The 16,400-nt window shown below is 31.3% G+C and overlaps 1 protein-coding gene across 2 annotated transcripts; it reads left to right on the top strand.

The window, feature by feature from the left end:
* Window positions 1-10: 10 nt before the first annotated feature.
* Window positions 11-16,078, top strand: LOC11424934 (uncharacterized). 2 transcript variants are annotated; one of them, XM_024776323.2, is made up of 8 exons: window positions 11-325; window positions 590-1,399; window positions 8,599-9,339; window positions 9,482-10,300; window positions 10,464-11,207; window positions 11,319-12,143; window positions 12,871-12,934; window positions 15,733-16,078. In XM_024776323.2, the coding sequence occupies exons 1-7, from the start codon at window positions 50-52 to the stop codon at window positions 12,889-12,891; spliced, it is 4,236 nt and encodes a 1,411-aa protein (XP_024632091.1). In that variant the 5' UTR covers window positions 11-49; the 3' UTR covers window positions 12,892-12,934; window positions 15,733-16,078. The 2 variants fall into 2 exon arrangements, with proteins under 2 accessions (XP_024632091.1, XP_024632087.1); XM_024776319.2 differs by lacking the exon at window positions 12,871-12,934.
* Window positions 16,079-16,400: the final 322 nt, after the last annotated feature.

Raw genomic sequence — 16,400 nt, 5'->3', positions numbered from 1 at the left:
CACTCGTTGCTCTCATCTCAAGGAACTTAGTATAAAATCTTGTTGGAACATGAAGGAAATTGTTGCAGAGGAGAATGAATCTAGCGTGAATGCAGCTCCCATATTTGAGTTTAATCAACTAACTACTTTACTGCTTTGGTACTTAGAAGAATTCAATGGTTTCTATGCTGGAAATCACACTCTGCTATGTCCATCTTTGAGGAAAGTTGATGTTTGCAAATGTACAAAGTTGAATTTGTTTAGAACTCATTCTACAAGAAGCTCCAATTTTCAAGATGACAAACACTCTGTTTTAAAGCAACAACCACTTTTCATTGCTGAAGAGGTATGCATATCAATATAATAAATGTAGGACTTGTTTTTTGTTTTTCTCTACAGTAAGGAATTAGTGTTATTACTTTGAAATACCAAAGAATAATTATTATACTTGTATTCAATTGAATAATTCTAATTCATTCACCTTTTACAATTGAATTAGATGGCGTGTAAAAGTATTTGACAATTTCTTGAGGAAAAAGTACAGAGGTATTGGCAAAAATTAAAAAGACAAATTTTAGTCTATAGTAATTATTGTTTAAATATGTTTTAGGTGATTCCAAACTTGGAGATGTTGAGGATGGAACAGGCGGATGCTGACATGCTATTGCAAACCCAAAACACAAGTGTCATCTTTTGCAAAATGACATGGATTGGCTTTAATTGCTATGACACTGATGATGCTAGCTTTCCTTATTGGTTTCTTGAAAATGTGCATACTCTTGAGTCACTATATATTGGGGGGAGTCGCTTCAATAAGATTTTCCAAGATAAAGGAGAAATAAGTGAGATGACTCATACACAAATCAAAACACTGAATTTGAACGAATTACCTAAACTTCAACATATATGTGAGGAAGGATCTCAAATTGACCCAGTTCTTGAGTTCCTTGAATACTTACTTGTTGATGGATGTTCTAGTTTGATAAATTTGATGCCTTCCTCTGTCACCCTTAATCATCTCACAAGGTTAGAGATAATAAAATGCAATGGGCTAAAATATTTGATCACAACTCCTACTGCACGAAGTTTGGACAAGCTCATTGTGCTGAAGATAAAAGATTGTAATTCACTTGAAGAAGTAGTTAATGGAGTAGAAAATGTTGACATTGCTTTTATTAGTTTACAAATTTTGATTTTGGAATGTTTGCCAAGCCTCATCAAGTTTTGCTCTGGTGAGTGTTTCATGAAGTTTCCGTTGTTGGAGAAAGTAATTGTGGGGGAATGTCCTCGCATGAAGATTTTTTCTGCCAGAGACACAAGCACACCAATTCTTCGAAAAGTTAAAATTGCAGAAAATGATTCAGAATGGCATTGGAAAGGAAACTTAAACGATACAATATACAACATGTTTGAAGATAAGGTATGTTTATTCATAATGTCATTTGGGTTTCTATTTTCTCTTGTTTTCTTTGGATGCATAGTAGTTGATTTTTAATTTACATAATAGTTGAACTTTGTGGAAAAACAACTATTTGGAGACTTTAAAATACTTCGCAATATACTCTTAAAAAAAAGTAAAAGAGATACATAGTGTCAAAAGAAAGAAAGTCATATTTGATAAAAAGAAGAAAAAAAAAATCATAGAAATGGACCCTGAGGTTGTAACAAAGACTTCAATATTCAAAGATTTTGTAGTCATGTTTGATAAACAATTATAATAATATAAATATATGCCGTTAAAAAAATAGTAATTTTGATTTTTTTTTTTTAGGGTAGTAATTTTGATTTGTCTCTTCATATATGGAGTGCTTTGTCGTGACCTTATAACGACTTTCATATTTCGACATATATAAAACACATGTAGTTTGGTAAATCTTAATTAATATGAATATAGAACCAAAAAAAATTAGATAATATGAACAGTGAGTTTCATAACCATTTTTTAAGATGATTTTTTAAAGTACAACTCTACTATAAAAAAATACAAGGTATCCCGTACGTGTAAATATTTTATTATTTTTTTATAAAAAAAATAAATATATAAATATCGAATGGATGTTTTGGCAAAAATTTGCTTTATTTTACTCCAATTAATGTTTACATTTAAATGTTTATTTTGTATAGGTCCAATTTAAACATTCTTTATTGTTGGAGAAATATACCGATAAAAATTGAACTTTTTTCTCACTATATCACCTGTGTGTGTGGAAATGATGAAAAGAATAAGGCTTAATTGCACTTTCCCCCTATAGTTTGTCAATTGTGCAATTTTGCACCCCATAGTTTTAAACGAGCGATTTTGCCCCCTGTAGTTTTCCCCTTTCTGATTTTATGGTCCCTATGACATTTAGTGCTGATATGTCTGTTTTTTATCAATTAATGTGTGACGTGTGTAATTCCATTTTTTAAAAAATAAAAAAAAATGGTATTTTTCAGATTTTGAGAGAAGGAGACACGTGATATTTCTTCTTAAAATCTGAAAAATCATGTGCTCCTTCTCTCAAAATCTGAAAAATACCATTTTTTTTAATTTTTAAAAAATAGAATCACACACGTGGCACACATAATGCATAAAAAATCAGCATTAAATGTCATGGGGACCATAAAATCAGAAAGGGGGTAAACTATAGGGGGCAAAATTGCTCGTTTAAAACTATGGGGGTGCAAAATCGCACAATTGGCAAACTATAGGGGGAAAAGTGCAATTAAGCCAAAGAATAATTTTGATTCTACAAGAGATGAAAAAATTGATTTTTATTTTAATGGAGATGAATCATTCGATCTTAACCTCGAAGGCGAGTGGAAAATAGATTGATTTAATTTTTAATGAAGATGAATAATTGGAGGAGAATAAGAAATGTCAACCTCATAATTTTTAAATGTTAACGCAATAAAAATAGCGCTTGTCAGACTACCTTAAGAACCAGCAGACTTCTTTGAGGAATGACGCTGATGTTGTTGATGAAAGTGTGTTAGCGCAATAGTTGACAAAATCTAACTAATTTTCATGAAAATATAAATTTTATAAAAAAATATGATAATTTATATGCGTTAGTGCAATAGAAAGAACTGACAAACGGTTAAAAAAAAATATATCAGCGTTAGCCCGTCCAATGCTAGTATATATAAAGCACGTCAATTGTCCTTGTGAGCTTAACTCCGTTGGTTTGAACAATGCATAAAATATGCAATGTTCGAAGTTCAAACCCGGCCACCATATGAGAAAAAAAAACACGTCAATTGAAAGGCAAATTAGGGTTTAGATAAATATAATGATAATTTAAATTATCATTTTGGGAAAAAAGATATACGTGGTTATTTATAAAACAAAACACCATAGAAGTAGTTTAATACGTGAACTTATAACTACTAACGCTTAATAATGTTCAGAAACTAAAAGTCGTATCATAGGTGATTGCAGCATTAGCTACAAACAATCTACTCAATAACTACCAACTACTAATATTTCTTTTGACTTCTTTTTTTTTTTTTTGTCGAGAACCTCGAACTGGCAAAAATTATTATGCATAAGTCATTTTCTTATGCACCCTGCATAAACACTTCACAAAACCATTAGACAATTATTTTGGTTTCTCATATAAGACTATCAAAACCATAATTATGGTTTCAGTAATAATTTCAGTGTATAACATCTTAATCATTATTTAAAACCATGTAACAATAATAATTTCATTAAAAACCATTACACAATTATCTTGGTTTCACATACAAGACTATCAAAACCATTAAACCATACTTATGGTTTCGGTAATCAATATCTTGAAGTTTATTTCAATTCAGCAACAACCCTTTCTGCAAATCAAGTGTATCGTATGACGACGATGGAAAATGGAAATTGATGTGGTGTGTTGTTGCTATTGAGTGTTCCTCATTTGTTGTGTTCGTGTTGGTGTCGCCGTGGACAATGGTGTGTTATGCAAATGTTGACGGTTACCAAGTTAAGCATATGTATATATTGTTTTGCTAAAAGCTTAATTCAAAAATTAAAGACTTGTGCATATATGTGTTGCCATGATCACATATCAGTAAAGTGAACATGTGAATTGCAGAAATAAACTGGCCATTAATTAATGAAAATCTGGTATCGTGCCGGAAAAGATGAAGTAACGGAATTGTGGTTTCGCTTGGGGTGTACCTACCGGTTAATGGGCTGGGATTTATGCATGTTGCATAATGATGCCTTATTCATGATTACCGCACCCCGTTGAACCTTGCATATATTATACATTGTCCTTTCCAATTGAGTTAAGCCCATAAAGACAAAATATATTTTGACTAGATTAATTTTAAAAGTTAGCATTAGAGAAAATTATTATTATCTTTAATTTTAAAATGAATAGAATTGTTTTTTTTTTTTTTAACAAGAAAATGAATAGAATTGTTAAATTGAGTTTTACATTAATTAGTATGTAAAAAACCATTTTTTTCTTTCATTTAAAAATTTTAGAACTAGAAAAAAACCCCCAATTTATAACTTCTTCTCTACCAACAACAGCTACCCCTTCAACTCGTTCTAAAAAAATTGGATTTCGCGTAATCAGTTTTTGATATTCAATAAAAAATAATTGCAAAAATCAAAACATTTATCTATCCAACCATAAGGTAGATCAGCCGCTACTCATCCAATACGAAAATAATTATGCATCATTCTCATAACTGACGTAACTTCAAATAGATCATATATTAATTCTCTTTCTCTAAAAATATAGAAAAAGGGGGTTTGTGCACCAATATCTGCCATAAAAGGTCCCAGCCATAGTAGATGAGAAGCTATGCGACTTAATTCCAACATAATTACTCGTATATAGTTGGCTCTTTTAGGTACTTGAATATTTCCCAATTGTTCCGGTCCATTTATGGTTATTGCTTCTGTGAACATAGTAGCTAAATAATCCCAACGTGTTTCATAAGGCAGATATTGTATAATTGTTCGATTTTCCACAATTTTTTCCATACCTCTGTCAAAATAACCCAATATTGGTTCACAATAGTAACAATAAGTCGAAGAACACCATTCATCGATGGGTGTTGAGGCCCCATATTGACTATCATGAGGTCTTTTCTTGTAGCTGGCACATTCATAAGTTTTTCCTCGATTCATTCTCCATGAATCGTTAAAAAAAAAAATTCATCAAAATTCAGGATCTAATAAATCGAATAATTGAAAATGATTCTTGAAATTAAAGAATTTGCGAATCCTGAATACCCAACTGATTTATTAATTTTTTATAATGTATTTTATTTTTCTTTGACAAATAAGACAGTAGTCGTTGCCATTTTTCTAGAATTATATGTAAACTCCTTTGAGATAAATAGTCTTTTGGGTGTAATTCCAAATGTGAAGTAAGTCTTAGTATCTTATTATGGAAATTGAATACTTGAAATTCAACTGATTCGCGGTTTTTGTTTTTGTAAAATAACAGGTATAAATGAATTTTTTAACATAAAATGAAATGAAAGCTTTTCTCTCCCCCTCTTTTTTGGTAGATATTTTTATTGATCAGTAATAGTAATGACACTATTTTTTAATTTTGTATATAAAATTATCTTAATTTTTTTTTTCTTCAAATCAATTATATTATTATATTATTAAGGAATGTAATTCAAATAGATGAAATCAAATAGATAAAAAAATAAATACTATATTTATTAATTGAATAAATAAAAAATTCTATTGTCTTGTCTATTTCAAATAAAAATAAGACCATCACATTTCTTTTTTTTATTTAAATTTAAATTTTTATTTATGTATATAAAAATATAAATAAATAAAATTTTATATTTTTATTTATTTATATATATATTTATTTATTCACATATCAAATATGTTACAAAAAATATTATGATAATGATAATATAGAAGATAAATGCAGATTATAAATTAATCTTTCAATCGAGGATACATATGTATCCTTAATATACTGAAATGGCTTCCATTATGGGTATTAAACCAATAGCGGTTTATACAATCTAAATCTTCTAATCGATAATTTGGCCAAAGAAATAATTTAAAATTCATTAGTTTTTTTGTTTCGCTATCAAGATCTTTATTTTTAGCCAAAACTTGAGAAACATTTTTTATTTGATTCTCATTGTCATTTATTGTTTTTCTATGCACAGTATTTCTATTCCTAGGATTGAAACAAGTTAGAATTCTCAATTCTCTACGGCGTCTAGTGGACAAAAGATTTTCAGGAGCAAACAAATCATAAAGATTTTTATCTTTATTTTCTGTTATCTTTTGATCAACACGACTTTTTTTCTTTTTCCAACTCCAACTTCTTCGCCTCTTACTCTTATGAATCAACGGTAGTCTTATGGTTTGATATAGAAGAGATTGTTCATGTTTTTTTGTAGGCAGGCGAATAGGTTCAATAAAAAATATTAGCCTTTCATTCAAGTCCTCAGTGTCCCTACATTCTGTATAACAAAAATCCTTCGTAATTGAATCAACCAGCATTTCTATATCTAGCTCTAGCTTTTTAATCGACATTATTACAATTTTTTAAAATTTTTTCATTCTAAGCAGGAGACAAAATAAGTTGGTATTATCCATTCCTATTTCTTCGTCTGAACTATCATAGTGCAAATAAAAACCCAACTATTTTGATAGTAAGAAATCTCGTTCTCCCTTTAGATCGATCCTGTATTTAGAATCTGATCCTTTATAATAGTATGAGCCAGATTTAAGATCTTCATCTACTGTATTCACGTATTCTTCCATTGTTAACTCTAAATTATAATAGTATTTTGTCTGTTGATTCAAGAAAATAAAAAAAACGTTGTCGATGGATCCTAGCAATACTACTGATACATAAAAGGATATCTATGTATACCCCTTCTATGAAAATTTTGAAAAAAGAATAGGATTTACGTATTAATCGAACAAATCTTCTTTTTAAGATTTGCAAAATATTTTTTTGTAATTCTAATCTTTTAGCATCATAAGTAGTTTTGTTCGAATTCAAATTGATCTCTGAAGTTAGAATCCCCTCTTTTTTTTCTTCTGTCATTGTTTCTATTTGTTTTATGATTGTCTTTGTTTTAATATTAAGATCTTTTATCCTTTTTTCCGTGAATGAAGAATTTGTCCAATTAATAGATTCCATTTTAACGGGTGATTCCTCAATCACCTCAATCTTTAAATTATTCTTACTAATTGTTGAAGTTTTTTTGCTTTCACTCAGTTCATCTATTGTTTCATCTATTGTTTTGAACCTAAATAGAATACTTTTAAGTTTTGATGTTCCAGTTTTCTATTTTTTTTTAACATAGTTCGAAACCATTTTTTTCTTTCATTTAAAAATTTTAGAACTAGAAAAAAACGCTTTTTCAAATCTTTTTTCATTCATATCCTATCAATTCCATCAAGAGTATCTTGAATCCATTCATATCCTGTCAATACTGAATTTCTACATGATTAATAATTCTGTCAGCGTAGGCATTTCCTTCTGAATTTCAAAGATTCAAACATTTAAGCTAGCTATTTCTAATGTTCCAAGTGACACAATGATAGATTGGGAAGTAGATATAACCAACATGTTATCCATTTAAATCCAAATATTCCTCCAACTATGCTCGTAAGGAGTCTAAATAGTGAGCATGACCGTCGTAATCTGTGCACACAAGGTCGTTGATATGCCTAAATTAGTAGCAAAACCTGCTACAGATTGGCATTCGCTGAAAATATCTGGACATGAAGCGTTACCAGGACACCCATGGGCAACATCGCTTCTATTACATTTAACCCGTTTTTAAGCCTCTCAAGCATGGCCATCTATTATGCTAAGTTCTAGAGTTCCTCCATTATGGTCACCATAAGAGCCTTAGCTACTCACTTTGAGCTAGAATTAATCCAACTCTGTTTTAATATTATTGACTGAGTCATGAATGTTACAAAACGAGTGTTTATTCCACCATTTAAGCTTGGACTTGAGAATTTACAATTTTCTGTGAAGGATGGATTGATTGCCTCCTATAACTAACATTTTTCGAGCACTCCATTATTTTAATTTTTTTTTTTTGCAATCTTTATGAGAGTTCCAAATAGAAAGGAATTTGTAGTTTAGGTGCTCACAAGGATTGTTTAGAAGACTAACTAAAATGGTAATGGTCAAATTTTGTGTGTGTGAAACTGTGAACGGTGGTGGGGCTTGTTGAAGATTAGTTATATCCAACCAAAGGTCTCTTTAATGGAAAATATGGTTTTGGGATAACATCCCTCTAATGGGCATTGGTTGGATCATTTCTGGACTGTTTTCTAATCATTTTTTATCATTCTATTCTCTATATTAGAAATAACTATTTGAAATTTTCCATGGTTAGGAATCTCATGTCGATGAGTATTTTTTACTTCATCTTCATAGTCAACACCCCAGGGAGTTAAGATTGAGAGCCTTTTGAGCATACAAACTCAAAGGAACAGTTCCATCTTCTGTTTCATCTGAGCTAATGTCATCCTTTGGACTGGATTCACAGTCTTGGTTTTCATGAGTTTCTGAAAAAAAAATCCACACTTTTACTATGGGATATCAGCTTATGAACTATATTTTACTGCTACGTTTGTTGAACTAACTCACAATACAATTGTTTTCACAGGTGGGATTTGGTGGTTTCAAGCATTTAAAACTATCTGAATTTCCCGAGTTAAAAGAGTTCTGGTATGGTCAACTTGAGCATAACGCATTTAGGAGTTTGAAGCATCTAGTGGTTCATAAATGTGGTTTTTTATCCGATGTGCTCTTTCAACCTAACTTGCTAGAAGTACTGATGAACCTGGAAGAATTAGATGTGGAGGATTGTAATTCATTAGAAGCAGTTTTTGATTTGAAAGATGAATTTTCCAAAGAAATTGTTGTGCAGAATTCTAGTCAACTGAAGAAATTAAAACTATCTAATCTTCCAAAACTGAGGCATGTATGGAAGGAGGATCCACATAACACTATGAGGTTTCAAAATTTAAGTGATGTATCCGTTGTGGGATGCAATAGCTTGATAAGCCTCTTTCCACTTTCAGTAGCTAGAGATGTGATGCAACTTCAAAATCTTCAAGTAATTAAATGTGGGATTCAAGAAATCGTTGCCAGGGAAGATGGACCAGATGAGATGGTTAAATTTGTGTTTCCTCATTTGACATTCATTAAACTTCATTATTTGACCAAACTGAAGGCATTCTTTGTTGGGGTCCATTCTCTTCAATGCAAATCATTGAAAACAATTCATTTGTTTGGATGTCCAAAAATAGAGCTATTTAAGGCAGAGACTTTGAGACACCAAGAAAGTTCCAGAAATGATGTGCTCAATATCTCAACATATCAACCTCTTTTTGAGATTGAAGAGGTAAGTGTAGCGTTAAATATCATCCTTGCACTGAACATACATGTACAATTTTGAACTGTTTTTCATTGTTTTGTTAATTTGAAGATAAATTATTCAACATTTCTTAACATGGATATAACACTTTTAATTGTCTTTGCAACAGGTACTTGCCAATGTGGAGAATTTAGATTTGAACGACAAAGATTTTGGCATGATATTGCAGAGCCAATATTCAGGGGTTCAATTCAACAACATCAAACACATTACCGTGTGTGAGTTCTACAATGAAGAAACTACTTTTCCATATTGGTTCTTGAAAAATGTTCCTAATTGTGCAAGCTTGTTGGTCCAGTGGAGTTCCTTCACAGAGATATTTCAAGGTGAAGAAACCATAAGAACGGAAAAGGAAACTCAAATTAACCCGCAACTCAAACGGTTGGAATTGTGGCAACTGAGCAAGCTTCAATGTATATGCAAAGAAGGATTTCAGATGGACCCCGTTCTACAGTTTCTTGAAAGCATTGATGTTTCTCAGTGTTCCAGTCTGACAAAGTTGGTTCCATCCTCTGTTAGCTTTAGTTATTTGACCTATTTGGAGGTAACAAACTGCAATGGGTTGATAAATTTGATAACACACTCAACAGCCACGAGTCTTGTCAAACTCACAACAATGAAGATTAAAATGTGTAATTGGCTTGAGGATATAGTGAACGGTAAAGAAGATGAGATAAATGATATTGTATTTTGCAGTTTACAAACTCTAGAACTAATTTCTTTACAAAGGCTATGTCGATTTTGTTCATGCCCATGCCCCATTAAGTTTCCGTTGCTGGAAGTTGTAGTTGTCAAAGAATGTCCTCGAATGAAACTTTTTTCATTGGGAGTTACCAACACAACAATTCTTCAAAATGTACAAACTAATGAAGGAAATCATTGGGAGGGTGACCTCAACAGAACCATAAAGAAAATGTTTTGTGATAAGGTATATTTTATTATCATCCATCAATTTATTTACTTTGGGTAAGTTTAAGAAAATCTATCTAGATCAATTTTGTATTCTTGTAGACTAGAATATTAATGCATAATTAAAGATTGCTTAAATGCAATTTTAATTTGTCTTTTGATTTATTAATTTGAATGATCAGGTTGCATTTTGTAAATTCAAGTACTTAGCCTTATCTGACTATCCTGAGCTAAAGGATGTGTGGTATGGCCAACTTCACTGCAATGTGTTCTGCAATTTGAAACATCTTCTCGTGGAAAGGTGTGATTTTTTATCACATGTACTTTTTCCATCAAATGTAATGCAAGTGCTACAGACATTGGAAGAACTAGAAGTAAAAGATTGCGATTCATTAGAAGCAGTGTTTGATGTGAAAGGTATGAAGTCACAAGAAATATTTATAAAAGAAAACACTCAATTGAAAAGATTGACTTTGTCTACTTTACCCAAATTGAAGCATATATGGAATGAGGATCCTCATGAAATTATCAGCTTTGGAAACTTACACAAGGTGGATGTTTCTATGTGTCAAAGCTTGTTATATGTCTTTCCATATTCACTATGCCCAGATCTTGGACATCTTGAAATGCTTGAGATAAGTTCTTGCGGAGTCAAGGAAATTGTTGCAATGGAAGAAACTGTATCAATGGAAATTCAATTTAATTTCCCCCAATTGAAAATCATGGCACTGCGGCTTTTGTCAAATCTCAAGAGTTTCTATCAAGGAAAGCATACTTTAGATTGCCCTTCATTGAAGACTTTGAATGTATATCGTTGTGAAGCATTGAGAATGTTTTCTTTCAACAATTCAGACTTGCAACAACCTTACTCGGTTGATGAAAACCAGGACATGCTATTCCAACAACCCCTGTTTTGTATTGAAAAGGTAAACCCCACCATATCTACACCGTTTTTCTTTATTTTTATGTTTCATATTTATTTTGTATGTAAAGTAATACGCTAGTATTTATTTTCATTATGGATGTGTATTTTTCAGTTGAGCCTAAACCTGGAGGAATTGGCAGTAAATGGCAAAGATATGTTGGGGATATTGAATGGTTATGTTCAAGAAAATATCTTTCATAAAGTCAAATTTCTTCGTTTACAATGCTTCGATGAAACTCCAACTATTCTTCTGAATGATTTCCATACAATATTTCCTAATGTTGAAACATTTCAAGTGCGTAATAGTTCTTTTGAAACATTGTTCACCACTAAAGGAACCACAAGTTATCTCAGTATGCAAACGTCAAATCAAATAAGAAAGTTGTGGCTTTTTGAATTGGACAAGCTCAAGCACATCTGGCAGGAAGACTTTCCATTGGATCATCCTCTGTTACAATATCTTGAAGAGTTACGTGTAGTGAATTGTCCAAGTTTGATAAGCTTGGTACCATCATCGACATCTTTCACAAATTTAACCCATTTAAAAGTGGACAACTGCAAAGAGTTGATCTATTTGATAAAAATTTCAACAGCTAAAAGTCTAGTTCAACTCAAAGCATTAAACATAATTAATTGTGAGAAGATGTTGGATGTCGTGAAGATTGACGATGATAAAGCAGAGGAAAACATCGTATTTGAAAACTTGGAATACTTGGAATTTACTTCGTTGTCAAATTTGAGAAGCTTCTGCTATGGGAAACAAACATTCATATTCCCATCTTTGCTCAGTTTCATCGTTAAAGGATGCCCTCAAATGAAGATCTTCTCATGTGCACTGACAGTAGCACCGTGCCTCACATCAATTAAGGTGGAAGAAGAAAACATGCGATGGAAAGGTGATCTTAACACAACTATTGAACAAATGTTCATAGAAAAGGTACACAATGTCATTATTATTTATGAAAATTGTTTACTTTTTATTCACATGATTAAACAAGGCTCACAATATTAATTTGGTGCATGTTCGGACCGTGACTTTGAAATTAATTATAGATTTACTACAAAGTTAACACTAAGACCATCACAACACAACACCCTAAATTGCGTGCTTAAATTGAATTCATATGCCCACATCACTCATTTTACCGTAATACTTAATAAGCATCAATTTTCTCCAACCCAGCACCTTAAAAGGAATTATTAAATAGGGCCCACAAATAATTTTATATCATTACATTTCAACAAAATTTATTTATTTTATTAAGATTTTTTAAATGGAACCCATGAAAAATGAAGAGAGAGGGTGCTTCCATAGCCACCCATGTATTATACTCCACAATGGGAGTGCCTATTTAATATGGTGCTAAATAGGTGAAACATCCACCATTGTGGTTGGTCTTATTAGGTTGAGATCTAATTCGCTAAACAAAATTATCTAATGAAATCTGAGAAAGAGAAATTGTCTTCTATATTGACGCGGAATAAGTTACTTTTATCGATAAAAAAACTGATGGTATGATTTTTTTGGTTAGAAATAAAAAACTGATGGTATGATAATCAAACTATTTTATTTTTATTGAAAAATCAAAATAATATTTTTAGTTAAGGGCTGATATATTTGTTATTAATTAATTAATTAATTAATGTTAACATTTTGTCGACAGGAAGTCCCACTTTCTAATTAATATATTGAATGATGAGACCATCATCTATCCTCACAATTGCAAGGTGCGCAACACCAAATTCTACTCAATAGGGAATTATTCTCATTATCATTTGATTGTGAAGTGTTTTGTTCCTTCTTGACTGAAATTTTTGGAATACATTTTTTTCCTTCTCTTTTGAATCACCGGTTATTATTAAGGTTGAAATATATTTTTAGTCCATGAAAATTTACTACTTTTTTTGTTGTTTTAATCTCTATTAAAAAAATACTTTTTATTTGTTTCCGTGAGTTTAAATCAATTGGTATCATCATAGCATAAAATATGCAGGGGTCAGAGTTCGAACTAACATCCAACTTATTCACCTTAAGAGATGAATTTATAGCCAACAGACTACTTAACAAAAAAAAAATAAAAAATATTTTTTATTTATTTAATTTTTAGTCCTTACAAATATATATCTTTTTGTTTTTAGTCATTCGAGTTTTTTTCTTGACGAACTTTGAGTTTTGTTTTGATACTTGCAAAATATGATCATTTTGAAATCATTTTTTGTAATACTCATTTTAGTCCTTATTTTGAGGGTTAAAATCAAATACTTGACATATTATAAGGACTAATTTTAATATAAATAAATTTTACTAGGATTAATATAAAACAACAAGAATCAAAAGAAAAAAGAGGGATATCTGCAAGGACTAATAATTTATTTTTAAAAAAAAGGTGAAATAAACTCTTGATATTTCCAGGGACGTTTTCATTTTTAAATCTATTATTAATAAAATTAAATATAAGTTAATCCTTTTGAACATTTTGCTTTAGATAAGTTAGTTTTGTTTTCTTGTAAAAAAAATGTTATCACATTTTTAAAGGGAAAACTAATATTAATAAGCACAACTCAAAATGTAAGATATGTTAAGATATACCCTTTATTTTGGGATGGGAAAAAGTTCGTATTTGTGGATATCTGTGATGGGCACGAGACATATGGTTTAACAAGTATCTACAATCCGCAGATAAAATAAAACGATATTTTAATCACCTATTAGTTAGTTGATACAAATGCAAATATAATGATATTTATATCTGCAGATATCTATTTCTTTTAGTAAATTAAATAAAACTGATAAAATACCCTTGACAAAAATTCACATGATAATTCTAGAGCAATCTAATCCTAGGCTATCAATAGAAAGCAAAGGAAAGATACAAAACTTTCACCATTTTTTGCCAAAGCATCAGCCACCATGTTTCTTAGTAAGCCAAAGTATAACTTAGTAGAACATCAAAGATAATCTGCTTAATCAGTCTGGATAAACATGTTTGGAAAATACATGTTTCTTTCTATTCGTATTATCTAGATAATATGAAGGACTGCATAGATCATTACTTGTTGTACTAGAGGTATCCACTTGCAGTCCAGTTCCCTTCCTAAGCCAGTCCCAAACTTTTATAGTTTCAGAGCAATGAACGAATATATAAGTGGTGGTCAAATATGCAACCTCTCTTTCTGAGATTGTCATTAGTAGGCAGTCCATTGTGCGTAAATCTCTAGAAAATGAAAGCACTGGTAGGAGGAAAAAACTTATTCCAAATCAACTTATTAAGACCAGTTCCTTTCAAGAGAGCATAAGCTAGATTGCTGGTAAGGTCACCATTCACAGACCAGTTAAGTTTATCAGGGCCAGGTTCCGTACGCAAAGTGATGTTTATGATTTGTTGCACCAAAGTAACATCTTTTTGGACAAAATAATCAGAAATGTTCCACAAACCATCTTCCATCTTTCATATCGAGAGAACTATGTAACTGCTCAGAGATATGCCAAGTATCCACAATAGGTCTAGCTAACCATCTACCAGTCCAAAAATGAACATTTTCCCCTATTACCAATGGTCCAGGTAGCCTTTTGAAAGATAGGATGAATATGATGCTTCATGCCATGCCAAACAGATGAGGTGATATGATGATTAATAGGATTACCCTTTCTGAAGAACTTGCCTCTGCTCTTCAGAAGTGGAAGACTTCTAACAAAGATGCAGAAAAGAAACTTGATTCAACAAAAAAGGAATTTTACAGCTAACCCTCTTTCCTCTCTAGGCTTGCACACCACTTTCTAAGCTGTAGTGCAGATCTTCTGTTGGTTGACATCACCACTTCAAATAAAATTCTTGATCATTTGTGTAAGCTTTTTCAATAAACTGATTGGCCACAAATACACATGGAAAGTATACACTAACATTGCTGATTATTGAGTTGACCAACTGAACTCCCCATTATATACACATGGAAAGTACAAATTAATTGATGGATAATCCTAAGCTTTAAATGACAATATAATGAGGTATAGTATAGAGAATGAGGGTTGGAGTTCTAAACAAGCATTACAACAAATTTTTTAATGACTAATTAAAATTGTAAACAACAAATGGACATAATATAATCAAGATAAGGGTGAGAATTGTTCGATTAAGTTATGTGTATAATAGTGAATGTAACAAATGGCAATTATGATTCCCATATTGTCTGGAGTTGACGTGCAACCACTGTGTATTTTTGCATGTGATGTATATGAATTTTGGGCTGAGTCGAGTAAATATATGAGAATCTGAATCTGTTTGTCTCACTTACAAGAGCATAGTGCCATGTTCCATGGTACCAAGTGAAATAGAAGTGTTGTAGGAATTGTGCGTGCATGTGTTGTTATGAAATGTGTATTCATGTGAGTGATAGTGTGTCCCTTGGAAGAAAACTTATTGCCTTGTGAAAGATAGTGTATGATTTATAGTGTTTGTCTAATTTATTATTATACATTATGAAACTTGATTACTCACCCCTTTCATGTATTTGTGTTTGACGATTAGGATGACGCGCAGGCGCAAGAAACATGTGAGAAGTAGTGCCAAGGAGCTATTTATATTCGTGTTTGGAAGACTTTCTTTTATTTTATATTTACGTTGTTATTTGATTGGCTTGCATGTCAAGTACCTTGTATTGGAATTTTACTCTCATTGCTCCGTTGGGTGACGTCGAGGGATTCTTTTATTATGTTACCTATTTGTTTAATTACCAAATTCAACTATGACATTTTGGGGGGTGTTTCTATGTGTTTGATGGAACACTCTTTTTATTTCGAAAAATTGAACATTTTTATATGGACAAATGGTATGCATGCTATGTCCTAAGCCTATGTGCTAGTGTTTTGTGAAATCATATAAAAGTTTCTGTTGGAGATATTGCTTGGGTTTGGAATCGGTGGAACTATATAATTCAAAACAATCAAAAAATTTCTACAACTATCTCTTCAACAATGTAACAATCAAAATTCACCTTGAGTGAATTCTTATAACAACAAGAAACACTAATAATCAATCAAACTGATCCCATAGGAAATGAATTCATCTAGATTGATTCTTTTTTCCTCTACTAACCACAATCTATAGAGAAGCTTTTAACTCAATTTGTACTACACAATTCTTCAATCAAATCACTCAAAGAAATCAAAAGGAAAAAAGTAACAAGACTGTTATGT

Source organism: Medicago truncatula, chromosome 1, assembly GCF_003473485.1.
Source record: "Medicago truncatula cultivar Jemalong A17 chromosome 1, MtrunA17r5.0-ANR, whole genome shotgun sequence".
NCBI classification, from domain to species: Eukaryota; Viridiplantae; Streptophyta; class Magnoliopsida; order Fabales; family Fabaceae; genus Medicago; species Medicago truncatula.
The sequence above is the reverse complement of the archived record's forward strand: the minus strand, read 5'-3'. Positions and strand labels throughout refer to the sequence as shown.

Excerpts from the sequence above, each read along its gene's own strand:
- LOC11424934 (XM_024776319.2), top strand. The coding sequence starts at position 50 with ATGAAGGAAATTGTTGCAGAGGAGAATGAATCTAGCGTGAATGCAGCT. Across the intron at positions 10,301-10,463 it reads AGAAAATGTTTTGTGATAAG|GTTGCATTTTGTAAATTCAA; the intron begins GTATATTTTATT and ends TTGAATGATCAG. Across the intron at positions 12,144-15,732 it reads AACAAATGTTCATAGAAAAG|GATGACGCGCAGGCGCAAGA; the intron begins GTACACAATGTC and ends TTTGACGATTAG.